Here is an 18,628-nt window from a genome sequence, read left to right on the forward strand (position 1 = left end):
AAACAACAAATACATGAATGAGTGCAATACAATGAAAATAACAAGGATGCAGTACTTAATGGAGAACAGATTTTTCACTCCGGTTCTGGGTGCACACAGAACCGGAGTGAAAAAAACGTTCTCCATTAAGTACTGCATACTGTGTTGTTTTTTATTCTTCAATAAATCCTGTATCAAATTGTATTTGATTTTGTGAACATCTTTTAGGTAAGGTGCGCCACACACATATATTTTTGTTGTGTAGATTCTTTGTTTGGGAGGTGGTGTACCCCCATAATATATTGGAGTGGGCTGAACCAAGCCTGATTCATTGCACTCTAATCACCTCAACACCTTTTGTCTTTCTGTGCATTTTAATATCTTCATGCATTGTATGAGTATTGTATCCTAGTGGGCTCTTGAAGTTTGAACTGAAGTTTCTAGTGAGGGAGGAGCATGCCTCTAAAAGACATATCATAGGTGCTTGCATAGGCGAATCTAGAATTATGGTAATGGGTGGTCCCAGATCCAGACACAACAGCAAGGGGACCTTTGCGCGGCGTAGCCGCGCTGCAAAAAGGGGGCGTGGCCTCATGGGAAGGAGGCATGGTATCACAAAAAGGGGAGTGGTATTACACTTTAGACCATACACAGTTATGCCCATTACACATTTTAGCAAACTCCGTAATACCCATTACACATAAAGCCACACACCATAATGCCCATTACACATTGTGCCACATAAGTGCTGCTTACCTACGTGCTCATTGCTAGGGGGTTCTTGCTTGATGGCACCATAGTACCCATTACACATGATGCCGCACACCATAGTACCCATTACACATGATGCCGCACACCATAGTACCCCCTACACATGATGCTGCACACATAATGCCCCTTACACATGATGCTGCACACCATAATGCCCCTTACACATGATGCTGCACACCATAATGCCCCTTACACATTAAGCCACACATTATGCGTTATGCTCCCCCTTGTAGTGTCCCTTAAGCAATGCCCCCAAAAGTGCCACTTACTGTAAATTTTTATATGAGCCTTCGCTGCTGCTGCAGGGAGAGATGGAGAGCGGTGCAGCTGCTTCTATGGGGAGAGGAGCAGAGTGCAGTGCAGAGCACGCTCCCACTCCCCTCCTGGTGTCCCCTCTAGCCGAGTGGACATTTGAAATATTGTGCGCGCTGTTGTTATGCGTGATGTCGGGGGAGCATGCCGGGTGCCAGCACCACATGTTTAAAGGGGGGGGGGGGGGGCGGGATGAGGTGAAAGCGGGGAGAAGAATTGGAGCAGAAGCTGCAGGGGTGACAGTCATTGACAGCTGGGCTGAGAGCAGGGGGCTGCCCGGCTGTATTCAGAGCACTGCAGGTCACGGCTGTTTGAAATAATTCCCCTTTCACAACAGAAAATGCAGGGATTTACCCGGGAATATGGTCCCAGGATCATGCAGGGACATTCCCAGGCTGACCCCTTATACACCTGCCTAGTCCCTGCATTTTCTGGTGTGAGGGGGAGAGACAACCACTTCCCTCACCCTACCCCCCTTTAACCAACCAGCTATATCTTCGGAACCAACTGACCCATTTACATGAGACCAGTATCATACTGAAGAACGTTTGAGTTGGCTTTGAATGATTTTGGTCCCGTGAAACTGGGCTGTTTGGTTCCAGAGAAATCTGCCCTCAAAGAACATAAACAGTCATGACATTACATTTAAGAAATGAAAAAAACGGTTTAACCTCAATATCCCTGGAACCAATTAACCCATATGGATCCAGCCTGGTATCAGATTGAAGGCCCAGCGATTTGGGTTCGACTGAGATCAACCTCGAGCTTCAGTGATGCCGAAGGGGGAACTGGCAGCCGTTGAACTGGGTGGGGGTCGGAATTAGCGGGTCCCATGTTATCCTATAGGGAAAACGTTCCAGCTTTGCCTGGCAGTATCTCTGGTTCCCAGGGGGCTAGAGATACAGGGCTGGGCTTGTTGGAAAGCCCCATCCCTCGGCTACAAAATGGACTAATGGGTGGTCCGGTGCACCCCCGAACCACCCCCTAGATTTGCCTATGGGTGCTTGGCTCCTTCAAACCCTACTACATCCCATGGTTGAGCTGTGTCACCAGGATGGACTCAGAGAAAGGGATTCGAATGGTAAGTTCTTACAAAAATCCCCTTTTTATAAAAAGTAACAGAGCATGCAAAAGATGTGCATGACAAAAAAGAGTTGTGGTCTCGTGGGAAAGGGGCTTTGTCGTACACCAGAACTAGGGTATTTGACTTCCCCCTGCAAACTATGAATTTGCACCTTCCCATACTTTACAAAGGGCAGTGCTCGGCCAGAGGCCAAGTAGCAGCATTGCTTACCCCCATAATGCCTCTAGTAGCAGTGGCACTTACACGCATGAATCCAGCAGCAGGTTTACTACTTACATGCCTAATGCCCCTAGTAGCAGAGCTGTTTACATGCCTAATGCCTGCAAGATCAGCTCTGCTTACACACATAATGCCTTCAGGAGCAGGGCCAATTAAATGCATAATGCCCTCAGTTGTAGCACTTCTTATCCATATAGCAGCACCACTTACAATAGCAATAGCAGCAGCACTTACAGGTATAACACCCTCGGGAGAAGCTCCGCTTACGTGCGTAACATCTGCAGGAGCAGCGACAATGTCCCCGGTAGCAGCACTTCTTATACCCATAATTTCCCTACTAGCAGATTCACATTCATAACGCTCCCTGTAGAAGCACTGCTTCTTTACCTAATATGCACATACACTCACAGTGTAGGCACTTACCTAAGAATGACTGTCTGACCCTGTGACTTAAATCAAAACTGATCCTGAGTAGCTCTGTCTCTTTGTGCCATTTTGCCCTGCCCCTCAACTCAATGTAGCACTGCCCCCTTTTCAGGACCTGTTGTCTGTTGCTGTAAAGGAGTGGGAGTGCTCTTCTAGGCGAATCAGCAGCTGGCACTAATAATTGAGCACATATCAGCAGGGTGCAGAGCGGGGAGAGCACCTTTCCAGCCTGGCACTTCCCTACTCTGCCAACTCATGACTACCAATATATCAGTCTTGTCTATATGTGGCATTGAGTGATAAGAGCCAGGGGTGCGTCGTCATTGCCACAGGGCACTATGGGACTTGACTGGGAGATATTTTATGATATCTTGCACAGTCGCAAAAGACACAACATAAGGTGGGGGAGGGGGAATAGCACAATGGAGTGCTGTTCCATGTAAATTGTATTAAGAGAGGAGCGCCAGGCAGTGAAAGACCATGCAAACTGCTACTATACATTACAGCACGTGACATATGACAGCTATTGGTGACAGTGCATCATTGATTGGTGATTGCGGGGGGAAGGGCAGATTTTATTTCCAAAGGTCATCTGTGCTATTGCCTCACATCATCTGCATCACCATACTTCCGGCCATGGTGTAGGGTAAAGTGAAGTGCAGTGAATAAATCTCTCTGTGATGTTGAAGAAGGAGAGAACTTGAAAAAGGAGGCAGTACTTTGGAAGGTGAATAATTAAAGACTTTAAGGAATGTAATTGGAAACTTCTAGTTGCTAAATTAGTCATTAGATGAGGGTGTTGCAGCAGTTCAGAGCAATTGGCAATATTTTCTCCTAAAAATATGTATTTTAGGAAAAACCGGCCATGCAACGGTCCTGCAAAAAAAAAAAAAAATGTACCCAATTGAATTGCAGAATCTTGCACCTCTGGTAAAACTGCTACATGTGCAAGATACATGATTTGCTATTCTTGCACCTAATTGAATATAACCCTAACCCTTACAAATACTCAAGATTTTGAAATACCCTAAAACAATTAAAAACTATAAACTGTATAAGGGAGAATAGGTAATACTGGGGCAGATGTATTAAGCATGATGAAGAGATAAATTGGAGATAAAGTGGAAAGAGATAACACACCAGCCAATCAGATCCCAACTGTCATATTTCAAACATAGCTGATTGGCTGGTGCGATATCTCTTCCATGTTATCTCCACTTTATCTCCAGTTTATCTCTTCTCCAGGCTTAATACATCTGCCCCAAAGTGTTTTAGTAGTTTTTAGCTTACCAATTCTATGAAGATCTTAGTTTCACTGGAAACAAAAAAAGTGTTACTTCATAAATAGAGCCCTAAATAAAAAAAGTGTTTTTAAGGGAGCAGTTTAACTTCTAAAATAGTGTTCCAGTATTTCTTTATTAAAGTGCACAATGAGATTTTAATACAATAATTTCTATGATTATGATTTCAGATGCAATAACCGGACACAGTGTGCAGTTGTAGCTGGACCAGATGTGTTTCCTGACCCTTGCCCAGGAACCTACAAATATCTAGAAGTTCAGTATGAATGTGTCCCTTACAGTATGTATAACTATTCTTCCACTGAATTTTACACATGGTGTTATATAGGCTTGTTTTGAATGCTCATTCAACTGCATTATTCGCTTATGATTGTTTAATTTGTATAGTTGGTAATTATTTAATGTTGGCTTTTAAATAGGTTTAAGACTGATACAACTGTGTATCTAACGGAAGCAAAATGTGTTAGTTTATATTTTATATATGAGTACATCTCACAGCAAATACTTAAGGGTTCTATATACCAACTTGTAGTACATCAGAAGTAAAAAAGATTAGTTTCTTTATGTAAAACAAAAGGTGGATCAGGATCCTTTTACCTCAGTAGACTCGATACGCAGGATGACATACCTGAATGGAGTAGCATAGTTTATTAAAACACGTTCCAAACAGATGGTTTGATAAATTAAACCCTATTTAAGACATTAGCTCTTTTCTATAATTATTGACCATATTCACGTAGGCCCATCAGAAAAGACCATAACTTTATTGATATAGGCCCATACAAAAAATGTTTACTGGTATAAAAGTTTAGCTTTAAAGCTAGGAATAGAGACTAATATTCCAAAATTAAGGATTCAAGGAGAAATTCCTAACAATTATATATATATATATATATATATATATATATATATATATATATATATATATATATATATATATATATATATATATATATATATATGAGATGTTCCCTGCGGCTCTTGAATTTGAGCTTTAGGAAAAAAGAGGCGGCACTCCAAGGGTTTTGTATGGTAGAAAGATGATTTATATATTCATGGTGAAAAATATGGACATCAACAGCGAAGTTTCAAGGCCATTTGTCTCTGCTTCCCCGGCGTCTGACGGAGCCATGCTTCCGGGTGCCTTGGCTACTTCCCCTACGTGCGGTTGTTACCCAGCGACCCTGGATGCTTCAGGTTCCATTGCGCTTAAAGGGTGAGAAGCAAAAAAAATGACCAACTATAACTTGTTGGATATGTGTATAGAAAATGTGAAAAGTATATAAATTACATAGTGCTTGCCAAGCCATATATGTGCATGTTTTTGTGCGTGTATATTAAAAGAGTTTGAAAAGAATTTAATACACGCTCTGTATACTGTGCCCGTAGGTGCCTTTTGCAATTAATAGATTATATCAATATTGTTATGTTTTGCCATACCTACTGCACTTTGTCCTATACGGTAAAGATATTACAATATACATAGAGACTGTTTGTTATTATACTATTCCTTGTTTTACAGAAGATTGGTTACTTTAATCATACATATAAGTCCAGACTGTACTAAAGCTCTATTGTAGCTGTATTCAAGTATAGTCAAATAAAAGCATTACATGCTATCATTTCATTTAGTCCCGCTGGTGCCATCGTGTTGAGCCTATATATCCATTGTGCTTCTTTTTGTGTCAACACTTTTTGTCTATTGCTGAGGGCGGGGACATGATCTATAATTTTACACTTGAGATCTGCCAGTGTGTGTCCATTTTCTTTAAAATGCCGGGCTACCGGTTGGTTAATGGATTTTCCCTGTAGACTTGCTGTGATGGCAGACCTATGGAGCGCCATTCTAGATCTCAGGTGTACTATAGTTTGCCCTACGTAATATTTATTACATGGGCATACTATAATATAGATGATAAATGGAGTTTTACAAGTGAGTACATGTCGGATTTTGTATGTTCTTTCCAGATGTGGATGTTTGAAGCTGGCTCCTGATTCCAAATAACTACATGCTGTACACGATGGGCATCGATAACAGCCCGTTTTTTTTTTTCTTGAATGTTGAATATTGTAGATTTTGGTTTGTTTTCTATATTTGTTTTCACCAACATGTCTCGTAATTTTTTTTCCTTCGGTAGTTGGGCATTATCGTTTTCTGGCTGAATATCGGCAGTTGTTTATCACATTTTACTATGGGCCAGATCCCTTTTAAAGCTCTGGGTAGCACTCTCGTGGCGGGATTATACGTGGTCACAAACGGTATTCTTTCAAACGTTTTATTCTCTGTTGATTTCGATAGGAGCTGTTGTCTGGGGATCTTCTCAATTAGTTCCTTTTGTTTTTTCAGGTCTGACAGTTTATATCCCCTTTGGGAAAACCCATCCCATTAGCAATAACATATATGTCTGGGCTTAATAGCCCAGTGTAAGGCCACATGATAATGGCCTACAACATCTGAGAGCCAGCTTACCTGGAGCTACCCCTGGCTTCTCCAATGGCACTCAGGTGTCAGCAATCCCTCCTAATGCTGACCCATCTATGCCTCTCTCAACTGCACAACACTTTTGTTGGTAAGCTGCTCAATCAGAGGTCTGTCACTCAGGTGCCAAAAGGGAGGGGCAATTCTGGTTAGGAAAACAACATTTTGTATCCCAATTGCACACTGAGTGTGAGATATCTACATAATAATCAGATAACACAGAAATTTTGGTTGCGTATATCTGCAGATATAGGGATAAGCCCCCAGGCCGTACGTCAAGGCATCTCTGTCACTGGGAGGTCCCTAATACTGGGTATGGGTCTGGGGTGTGGGCCCCCAACATGCCGACACAGGCTGAGTACTCCAGGGCAGCACACAAATGAAAATTAGTAGGGGTTAATAAGAAGCACATAGGTGCTATGTAGGGAAGTGAAGGTGTGATTAAAATACAAAATATATACAATGTGATAGGAAAAAATAAGTGTTAATAAAGTGTTAGGGTGTGCTAACCTGGAGCAGACCAGGCCTACCAACACAGTATCCCCTTGCAGCAAATTTATTGGTCATAACCTTGAGATCTAAGTCTCGCTGTATTATGTCGCTATCGATTCTTGCTACCTGCATCAATTGAGATTTGGGGAGACTGCGTTTTAGCGCTGGGGGGGGGTGATTGCTGCTATATTGCAGGAGTGTATTCCTGTCAGTATCCTTGTGAAAGACTGAAGTTTTGCTTTTGTTGTTTTTGATGCTGATGGTGACATCTAAGTAGTTGACTTTCTCTTTATCCATGTTATATGTAAAATTTATGGGGCTGTTAAAGAGAAATGAAGGGTATCATTTTTGGAAGAATTGGATTATGGAATCCGTGTCTGTTTTGATCTAATCAATTTTACTGATTTTAATTGTATGGTCTACCATTTAATTGTTGATTGAGGTGGTGGATCACATCAAGCGCACTTTATATATTTTATATATTATATATATATATATATATATATATATATAGCAGATTGGAAGCAAAGGCACTCCAGGGTCTTAGTAATGACGGAGGAAGACATAGCCCTCCGTCATTACTAAGACCCTGGAGTGCCTTTGCTTCCAATCTGCTATTACTGGGCAGTCTCTGCCCCCCATAGGCACCCGGGCATTTGATTTTCATATTGACTGGGTTTCTACTGGAGTGCCGATCCTTCCTCCCCTCTATATATATATATATATATATATATATATATATATATATATATATATATATATATATATATATATATATATATATATATATATATATATATATATATATATATAGTAGAATTCTGGAACCGCACTCTGGAAATAGATGGGACAACTCAGCGGTGCTCCACTTTAGAGGAATCTAAGTCCCAATAATAGTACGTTGGTTTGATTGTCTATTCAGTCGCTACACTCAATTCTCCGTGCCACCTAGGTTTTTTTTTTGTGATTTTTTTTATTTCTTTATTCAGTATTTTCCTATTTTGGCTATACATGATTATGTCGCAATTGCCTATTTCTATACTGGATGATGCTACATTGGAAAGAGCCCAGAATGTTTTGGTGTCTCTAACCGATGATGAGGCTGAAAAGGTACTCTTTCATCATTCAGATTTTCTGTCTTTGCCAGATGATAAAGCCATAGACGTGTATCATAAACTATTAAAGCTAAAGAAAAGAGAAGTCGACCTGACACTACACAGACATTTTTTGTCTGATTATTACAGGAACAAGAGGATCCCTAGAGGCTTTAGGGTTAATAACACACCCACCATCGGCCGCGTTAACCTTGCGTTTTGTACCCGATGGTGTGGTGTGTTAAACAAGTGCTCTTTGGACCTCTTGTTGCTGGTAATTGAGGAGGTGGGAATTGAATTAACAAAGATTAAAAGTGAGATTGCTGTCCTTAACTCTGCCTCTGCACCTGTGTTAACTGGTGACTCTGCAACCAATTGGTTGGAAAAACTTGGTGAGCAGATCAATACCTATCAGAGTGACCTTATATCATTTAAAAAGAAAAAACTGGAAGTAGTCAATCAAGACTACGCCAACCATCAAGTTTATAGGTGGTTGAAAGGTGAACCCCGTAGATTCTATAACAGGGGTGAAAACCGTAACCCTAGAACAAGAGGAAACTTTTCCTATAACAGTTCCTCACAGTCTAACTCTGAGGGAGAAGGTAGGCCACCAAGGGATCTTGTATCATCAGCCTTCTCCTCCTCCTCTTTTTTAGGAAGGGTCACCCGGAAATTTCCGGACCCCTCGCACCGCCCACAAAATACCCCACGAGGCGGGGCGGCGGGAAAAAGAAAAGGAGGGAGAGGAAAATAAATGAACTTGTATTTAATATCTCCAGCCAGGAACTTACAAAAACAGAGCTTGAGGTTCTAAGCTTGGGCTTCACTTTTGTTCCAACTGTTAAACCCAACAAATTTGACTGGGCTGTTGATAATTTTAAGTTTGGTCGAAAACTGCGGTTGCGAGAGTTCTTTGGACCCCAAACATCTAGGTTGCCAGAGACCATTAACAAATTTGCTAAGAAAAGCACATTTGACCCTTGTTCTGTTAACCCCAGCATTCGTACGTTTTCACGACTCATTGAGCAAAACATGTCAGCACAGCATATGAGACTATGTTATGATAACCTCTCCCATGAGCAACGGTTGGCACTACGGAGCCTGATGAATAACAAACAGCTTGTATTTCGTCAGGCAGATAAGGGAGGTGGTGTGGTGGTGCAGGATTGATCAACATATGATGCCGAAATTCGGCGACAGCTCTCTGACGTGGACACGTACGAACAGCTTAAGGTTAACCCTATGTTGAATATTAAAAAATTGGTTGACAACACCATCAGCAGAGGTTTTCAGGCCGGTTGGATCAATAAGGATGTAGTGGCATTTTTACAGGTGGATCATCCAGTATGTCCATATATGTACACTTTACCTAAGATCCATAAACGACTGGATGATCCACCTGGACGCCCAATTATATCTGCTGTGGGCTCTGTTTTGCAGCCACTGGCTATTTTTGTTGATGATTATCTTCAATTACATGTTCAGAAGATGTGGAGCTAAGTGACGGACACCTCAGACTTTCTTGAAAAGATCTTCTCCCTGGGTGACATTCCAGAAGGTGCATTTTTTGCCACAATGGATGTCACCTCGTTATATACAGTGATCCCGCATCAGGGTGGACTGGAGGCATTAAGGATAAGTCTGCAGGAAGGTCCACATGTAGGCCCACCGATTGAATTTCTACTTGAATTGGCGGAACTGGTATTGCGACATAACCATTTCATGTATGGCAAGGGTTATTTTTTGCAGAGGGCGGGGACCGCTATGGGGTCTTCCCTGGCCCCGTCCTATGCAAACTTATACATGCACCAATATGAGAACAGTTACATTATGTCTTTATTTTCTAGTAAAATTTTATGCTTTAAGAGATTTATTGATGACATTTTTTTGATTTGGGTTGGCACGGAGATCGAGTTCTCTGAAATGATTAACCAACTAAACTCCCTGGATACAACCATCCGTTTTACACATAGCATCTCGCCGACTAGCATAAATTTCTTGGACGTTACATTATTCAAGGAAGGACTACAGATTGGTTTTACCTTATTTCGTAAGGAAACTGACCGTAACTCGCTTCTCTACGCCACAAGTCACCATGCCAGCTCCCTGAAAGAAAGCCTCCCCATATCTCAATTTATACGCGTGTTACGCAACAATTCATCAGTCGCTGTAGCACAACAGCAAATTGAGGAGATAAGCTTGCGTTTTCTTGAAAGGGGATACCAGCAGAAAGTCATTGACCGTTGTCTCCGTAAGGCACAAAATAGGCACCAGCAAGAGCAGTTGGAAACACCACACAAGCTTGAGCAAGACCGCATGATTTTTGCATCAATGTACAACACGGCATCCGACGAGATGGGTAGAGCGTTTAAGAAGCATTGGCCAATTGTGGCTACGGACACAAAAATGTCCCATGTGAGCAAAAGAGCTCCTATGCTATCCTACCGTCGTGGACCAAATATAAAACAGATGCTCATGCGACCCCTAACACAGCCCAGTGGGAGTAACACTTCTTGGTTACCAGTACAACGCCTGGGTTGTGTCCGCTGTGTCGATTGTACCACTTGCTGATCCATGCTGGCTGGGCAGACATTTCCCCATCCCCACACGGGTAGGAAAATCAAGATCCAACACAGACTGTCTTGCACTACGTCCTTTGTGATCTATATATTGATTTGTCCTTGCGGACTTTACTACGTTGGACTTACTACAAGGTGTTTCAGGGAGCGGATGGCCAACCACCGGCTATCAATACATGGCTGGCACTTCCGCCATGCGTTCCCGAAGAAGTGCAGATTTCTGCCATGAGCCCACTGTCTAAATGAGCTTAGGTGATGCTGTAAAGCAGTGCCCTTAGATACCACGTCATATGGCAGCACCAGTCTTCTGGATGCCGGGGCAAACGCAGGATTTTCAGAAGGGGGTTTCCAGAGGGGCGGAGCAAAGCACGGAGATGGACACTTAGGTGACCCAGTATATGCCGGGTCAGTTAAAGTATTATAGATAGACCAAATGTATAAAAATAACAATAAAATATATATATATATATATATATATATATATATATATATATATATATACACATACATACATACATACACACACACACACACACACACACTTCCCAAATGTGGTTCAGCGCCCTTTACTCAATTGATAGTCCATACGTCATTTCTCCAAGATAACAATTTATTAAAATCTTCAAAGTTTGATTGGCCATCTGGCCGTACAACAGAATCCCAACGCGTTTCATCCTAAGACTTCATCAGGGGATTGTATACAGTCTACAATAAACAATATTTTTAAACATAAGTATGACATATGGATATGTGATCTAATGATTAAAAACAGAGAAAACAGAGAAAAACTGAAAAAAGGAAGAAGTGGTGACGGTGGTTTGAAAGAAACGAAGAAGATGAATTCGCCAATAGTGGGTTGTCCTTAATTAAAAAGAATATGCAGTGATTGAAAGGATAAACAATATACCCGAATATTAAATTTCTTATTGAAACGATTAGGAGATGCGATGTCGGTGAACAATTATTACACCTATACAAAAACATATACATATTGATCTCAATATTATGTGAATATATTTTAAATCATTTTTGAGTTCTATATAAAGAAAAGAGACCCACTGACGGACCGTACATACCAAAAAGAATATATGATATGTCTCCTGTCCTTCTCTTGTAAGCCCTATGAGGCCAACCTATGAAAGTGAAGGTGAATTTATAGTGAAATTATTTAATGTGATATTCTAAGATGAAGTGGGAATAATTTAAGAGCATGTATCTATTATAGTGAAGTAACTATTCTAAACACTCCATAGATAATACAATATACACAAAAACAATTTAGTTAAATAATTTAACATCGAGACAAAAATTATCTGCTACAAGGGAAATGTAACAATTTAAAAACAACCTACCAATTGCACTGGTAGAGATTAGTTTGTTCTGAAAAGAGCTCGGCCTGTTACAGTCTAAACAATAAAAATACAGTGTGGTATAGTATACCCATATTTATGTACATAATAAGCAGAATTAAAAAGCAGAATTAAAAAGGTAAAAAAAAACATATACAAATCATTGGTCCATATAAGAAACTGTACAGATAAATCATAATTTAGTCTAACACACATCATTTTAGTGTATATTCTCACCTCTCTCAGGTACCTCTATCTCTTGCAAGGAAGGAGAGTAGAATGAATGAATGTATTGCCTGATCCCTTTATATAGGGGAAGTAAGAGTGTCCTCATTTCCTTGTGTGACCTGATAGGTCTATTTTTTTTCCCTCCCTCTTCCTCTTTTTCCTGTCAATGCTACTGGGCTATAATACTCTAGTTGCTCTGTTTAAGAATAAAGTGTCGTTTGGGCAGGCACTGTGCCACAGTGCTAATGCCTGTGCCTGGGAAGCAAGGCGTCACAGGTTCGAGACCCACCTTGTCCCTGTTAAGTTTTACTCTATATAAATTATTATTATTTTTTTTATATAAAAAATAAAAAAATAAGTACATTTGAAAAAATATTTATAAATATGTAGTGTAAAAAGAATATAGTGTAATTTAATCTTATATTAACTTTAGGATATGGCCTATTATTGGTCCAAAACGGTCCTTATTTGATTAGTTATACTTATGATTGGGGATCCCATAATCCTTAGCGGTTTTTGTAATGACCGATATTAGGTTGGGACCAGTACTCACACAATCTCTTACTTCTTGTCCGCCTTATTAATAGATATATATCCATTGGTGGCAGTGGGATAGACTGCTCCCCACTGATCATGTTGTAAGGTCCTGCTGACCTTAAACACCCGTGTGCCTGCTGCCGCTACTTCCGGCTTGCGTTCCACCACCCGCCAGAAGTGCGGTTCAGCTGGCAGTCGCACTTCTGGCGGGTGGTGGAATGCAAGCCGGAAGTAGCGGCAGCAGGCACACGGGTGTTTAAGGTCAGCAGGACCTTACAACATAATCAGTGGGGAGCAGTCTGTCCCACTGCCACCAATGGATATATATCTATTAATAAGGCGGACAAGAAGTAAGAGATTGTGTGAGTACTGGTCCCAACCTAATATTGGTCATTACAAAAACCGCTAAGGATTATGGGATCCCCAATCATAAGTATAACTAATCAAATAATGGTGGCCACGGCGGTGCGAGAGTGAGGGAGGAAGATTCGGCTCTCCTGTGTACATAGATGGCTTCCATACCCCCACCTTAACCCTTACCTGCCATGCAGCACCGTTTGAGAGGGAGGAAGGACCGGACACCATCGTAAGCTCGTCCGCCAGTGGTGGATAGGAGAAGCCGGCATCTGGCCAGTTTGCCGCTGATACGCCGGGAGGAGGAGAAGCCGCTGAGCCGCTGACACGTCGGGACAGGCTGCGCGTCATCCAACAGCACCAGCCCGGTCACGTGCTCCTGGCTGCTGCCGGAGGCCTGCGGGTGCTCGGAGCGGCGGCACAAGTGTTTCCCTGTCCTGCGGCCGCCGGGGGGGAATATAGCACTGGCTCCCCTCCAAGCTGTCAGGACAATATTCACTGCAGTGTGTCAAGCCAGCACAGCTCAACATCTGCTGGGCTGAAGAGGCTGGCGATCTACATGTGCCGTATGGAGACTGCTGTGCACTGAGTGACAACGGACCCCTGCAGACAGCCAGGTATTTTGGGGTGAGAGCAATCCCTTGGAAAGCTTCTGGGACTGACATACTGCTGAGTGCTGGGCTAGCAAGGGGTGGTAGGTTGATGGTTGATATTCCCTCCTCCTGACTCTGTATGCACTTGATTGACTGCAAATACAAATATACAGTGCAAAAAACGTAATAAAGGGCGCTGCAGTATAAGAAGCTATAATACACGAATTGAAAGTGTGAGGCCGATAACTGTCAGCAAATACCTACTGTGGTGGTGCCCAACAGTGTTTAACAGACGTCCCCAATAAGCAAGGGCAAAAATGGGGAAAACTGGCCAAAGCACAGCAGCAGCACGCCTTGAGAAATATGCTCGTTCACAGGCACAATCTGCAAATAGCTCACAACCCAATACTCCACATGCAACCCCTATAAAGGGGACAAAATAACCTCCCCTTAGTGAAGTTACATTATAACAAGTACTGGATGCAGTCAATAAATGTGAATCACACTTATTGGAACAAATTAATAAAGTCCAGTCGGATATTATGTTGTTGAGAAACGATGCTAAAAAAATCCGGGAAAGAGTTACTGAGGTGGAAAGTCGTATAACTATAATGGAGGATACAATGGCCCCATTACAATCTCAAGTTAAGATAATATCTGGCCAATTGTCGGATATGCGCTACAAAATGTCCGACATGGAGGGCAGACTTCGGCGCAATAATGTGCGATTTGTGGGCTTCGATGAGCGGGTGGAGGGTAACACACCAGAAAAATTCTTAGAGGACTGGCTGATACAGTCATTCGGCAAAGAGGCTTTTTCGGCCCAGTTTGCTGTGGAGAGAGCCCATCGCGTGCCAGCCCGTCCATTCCCTCCAGGGGGCCCTCTGTGCACTATGATTGCTAAGATTCTCCACTTTAAGGACCGGGACAGTATTCTCCGACTGGCACGGGCATCTGGGGATCTTAGACATAATGGCAAACAAATCTCTACTTTCCCAGACTTTCCTCCTGAGATCCAGAAAGACAGAGCAAAGTTTAGAGATTTAAAATCCAGGCTTAGAGAATTAAATATTAAATACTCCATGCTGTATCCCTCCAAATTGAGGGTTGAGGTGGACGGTACAACAAAATTTTTCTTTACCCCAGGAGAACTTGCCAGTTGGCTGGATGGTTCCTACCCAGGCGGAAAACAATTGGCTACTAAAGAAAAGTAGAGGGGGGAAGGGAGGGAATGCAATGAAGAAAGAAGTGGAAGGCTTCTAGGTCTTTATATGTGGTGAAGCACTATTGTGACAATTGTACTGGGATGATTCCTATATGTTATTCTCTGATGTAGTGTATTTTTTATTTTATTTTTTTTCTCCTTTTTTTTCTTTTTCTTTTTTTCTCTTTCCCTTGCCATTCTCTCTCATTGTGCTGCGGGGTGGGTGGGTGGGGGGTCCGTATTGGGGTTCTACACATTTAAGTAGGCACAGGAGAGCCGGCCGCATGTTTGGTGGCAATTAATTAATTGCCCTCCGGCAAGAGGGAGTACATTTGGTAGGGATTTGATTGGGATAGGGTTGGTATTTAGGTATGCCTAGTGGGTTAGGCTATACAGGGTGGGGGTGGGGGGTGGGGTGTGTGTATTTGTATGTGTGTAATTGTGTATGGCACAAGCTTGATCTATGGGGTCTCACCCTAATCGAAATCGATAACAAAAGGATAAAAAGAGGAACCCAACAGCTATGGTTAAGGTAATGACATGGAATGTCAGAGGCCTTAATAATAAAGTCAAAAGATCGCTGGTGTTAAACCAATGTAAAATCTTGGCAGCTGACATTATATGTCTACAAGAGACGCATCTCTGTAGAGAACGCCTCAGTTCCCTTAAGCGCCCATGGGTAGGCACCACATTTCATGCTCCCTTCTCTACAGCCTCGAGAGGGGTGTCAATTCTAGTAAGGAAATTGGTGGTGTTTGAGTGCCACACAGTTAAGATTGATCCAGGTGGTAGATATATTTTCCTAGAATGCTCTATAAACCACATATGTTTCTGTTTGTTATCAGTCTATATCCCTCCCCCTTTTTCATACAGAGTATTGAATGAGGCGGTAGAATTTGTGGCATCGTTTCCCAACAACAATGTGATCTGTCTGGGTGATTTTAATAATATTCTGTCTCCGCAGTTAGATAGGTGGTCCAAGAACGGAAAGGGAGGGGGGGGCGGCAGGGGTCAGATTTGCAGACTTTATCGAAAAGATTTGGTGGAGGGACCCTTGGAGGGTGAGACACCCAAATCTTAAACAATTTTCATGCTATTCGGCTACACATGGGGCCTTCTCTAGGATTGATTTGATTCTTGTGTCAGATAAAGTGTTAAACAAAATTACTAAAATCGAATACAAGGCACGAGGAATTTCTGATCACTCCCAGGTGACTATGGAGGTCGACTTAGAGGAAGGGGTAGGCTTTTGATACTGGAAACTACAGCCCTATTGGCTGTCTCAGATTAACTTGGAAGAACTGTAGAGCGAAGTTACCAGCTTTTTCGATATCAACTGTGGGTCTGCCTCGAATATCTATATTTGGGATGCTTTTAAAGCATATCTAAGGGGGCTGTTCATCAAAAAAATAGCATTCCTTAAAAAACAACATAGGAAAAAAATTGTGGAGTTAGAAGCAAGTACGGTTCAGCTAGAGAATAATTATTTGGTTAGTAACCTTGAAACCGATAGGGTACGTTGGCAAAAGGCTCGGGCAGCCTGGGTGGAGTATCTGCAGGAGGTGAATAGCCGCAGGATGTCGAGAAACGCACATCAATGGTACTCTAGTGCAGACAGAGGAGGCAAATTTTTGGCATACTTGGTAAAACAGGATAGCCCCTCAAATGTAATCTCAAAGATAGTTGCGAGTTCGGGAGAAGTATTGACCACCACCCCTAAAATAGTTGATGAGTTTGTCACCTATTTTAGCAAAGTTTACCAGTCTCAATCGATGTTGGGTCAGGAAGAACTGGACAGATTTTTGCGGTCAATAGGTCTCCCGAAGTTGTCAACAGATGCACAGATACTGCTAGACGCCCCTATAGAACTGGAGGAGATAAAAATGGTTATTAGATCACTTCCAGCAGGGAAGGCCCCGGGGTTGGACGGGTTACCAGGAGAAGTATATCAGAAATTAGAGAGCACACTAGCTCCTCGGTTACAGGCACTTTTTCAGGATATGGTAGCAGAAGATGAGCTTCCCCCATCCATGATAGAGGCATCGATTGTGGTATTACCAAAAAGCGGTAAAGACCCTGCCCAAGTAGAATCTTATAGACCAATCTCTTTGATTCCAACAGATGCAAAGATATTTGCAAAAATTATGGCCAACAGGCTCAATAAAGTGATCAATGGTATTGTTCACCCTGACCAGACAGGTTTTATTAGTGGGAAATCCATTTTGATCAACTTAAGGAGGGTGTTCTCCTATATTCAATATGCTAAGTCCCGAAGGTCAGGTGTGGCGATCGCGTCATTTGACGCTAACAAAGCATTTGACTCGGTGGAATGGCAGTATTTAGGGGGTACCCTCAGGGAATTTGGTTTTGGTCCAGGCTTTATTAATTGGGTGGAACTACTTTATAAGAACTCAAAGGCAAGGGTATCGATTAATGGCTATACCGCCCCTTCCTTCTCGTTATTTAGAAGCACCCGTCAGGGATGTCCTCTTTCTCCCTTATTATTTGCTGTAGCGATAGAACCCCTAGCATGCCTAATAAGGTCTAAATTGAATAAAGGGAGCATAGGGGTTGATCAAAGGTATAATCTGGTAGCACTATACGCAGATGACCTCCTGGTGGGATTGTCCGATCCTAGCAGGGATCTCATGGGCGTAATTAATATAATCCAGAGGTTCGGGGAGTATTCAGGGCTAACAATTAATTGGCAAAAATCGAACCTGTTGTCATTGGATAAGGATTTAGAGGGAGTACGGCTGGGTAACCATTCCCTTGAAAGGGTAGAAATATTTAAATATCTAGGAGTAGTAATATCCAAAACCGCAGAAGAGTTTATACAGGATAACATTATCCCTGCGATGGGGAGCCTAAAAAAACAGTGCAGGAGTTGGAGTAAATTCCCCCTAACATTAATAGGCCGAGTAAACTTGGTTAAAATGGTTATTCTTCCCAAACTACTATATCTATTTCAACAATCACCAATATACATAAAAGATGAGTATTTTAGGAAATTAAACAGTATCATCTCCTCCTTTATTTGGCGGGACAAACGACCTAGAATCAAACTGACCACTCTGTGGAGGACTAGGGAAAGGGGAGGATTGGCACTCCCGAATTTTAAGATGTATTACTGGGCAGCCCAATTGGTACATATATGTTCATGGGTAAGGGAGGAAGAAGCTACTTATGAACTGGGGAAGCTGATAGAATGTATAGACCCTGGGATCACCCCCTTGCAAGTTTTGCTCCTGGACGGCACTCGTAAAAGGTTCCCTCCAATTGCAACACAAGCTATTCAAATATGGAAGGGAATTTGTAAGTTGGGCAAGTACGAGGATATAGATCCGGATTCAGCTATCTTTTCCTTAGATATATTGAAGGAGATTAAGAAACAGGAGGTCGGGAAAATTTGCTCCAGATATGGAGTGTCATCTCTAAGACACTTATATCAAAATAGCACCCTTAAGTCCTTTGAGCAATTACAACAGGAATTCAATGTACCGAAAACAATATTTTATAGCTTTCTTCAGTTAAGAAGCGCAATAGGTCATCTGAGCAGAGGGAAGGTGGGATTTTTAGAAGAGGCTCCAGTAAAGACATGGGTTAAGAATCTAGCCCCAGGGAAGA

General features: G+C 42.2%; 1 protein-coding gene across 20 annotated transcripts in view; it reads left to right on the top strand.

Moving 5' to 3' along the window:
- ADGRL3 (adhesion G protein-coupled receptor L3) overlaps nt 1-18,628 on the top strand; it is a 1,133,398-nt gene that overhangs the window by 75,207 nt on the left and 1,039,563 nt on the right. For 19 of the 20 annotated variants that reach the window (XM_083179292.1, XM_083179295.1, XM_083179293.1 and 16 more), the window contains exon 2: nt 4,263-4,372. The exons of the other annotated variant lie outside the window; for it this stretch is intronic. In XM_083179292.1, coding sequence (XP_083035418.1) covers nt 4,263-4,372 — 110 coding nt within the window. The remainder of the gene's footprint in view (nt 1-4,262; nt 4,373-18,628) is intronic. 20 annotated transcript variants of the gene reach the window in all.

This window comes from Crinia signifera, chromosome 1 (assembly GCF_055691185.1).
Source record: "Crinia signifera chromosome 1, ASM5569118v1, whole genome shotgun sequence".
Classification (NCBI taxonomy): Eukaryota; Metazoa; Chordata; class Amphibia; order Anura; family Myobatrachidae; genus Crinia; species Crinia signifera.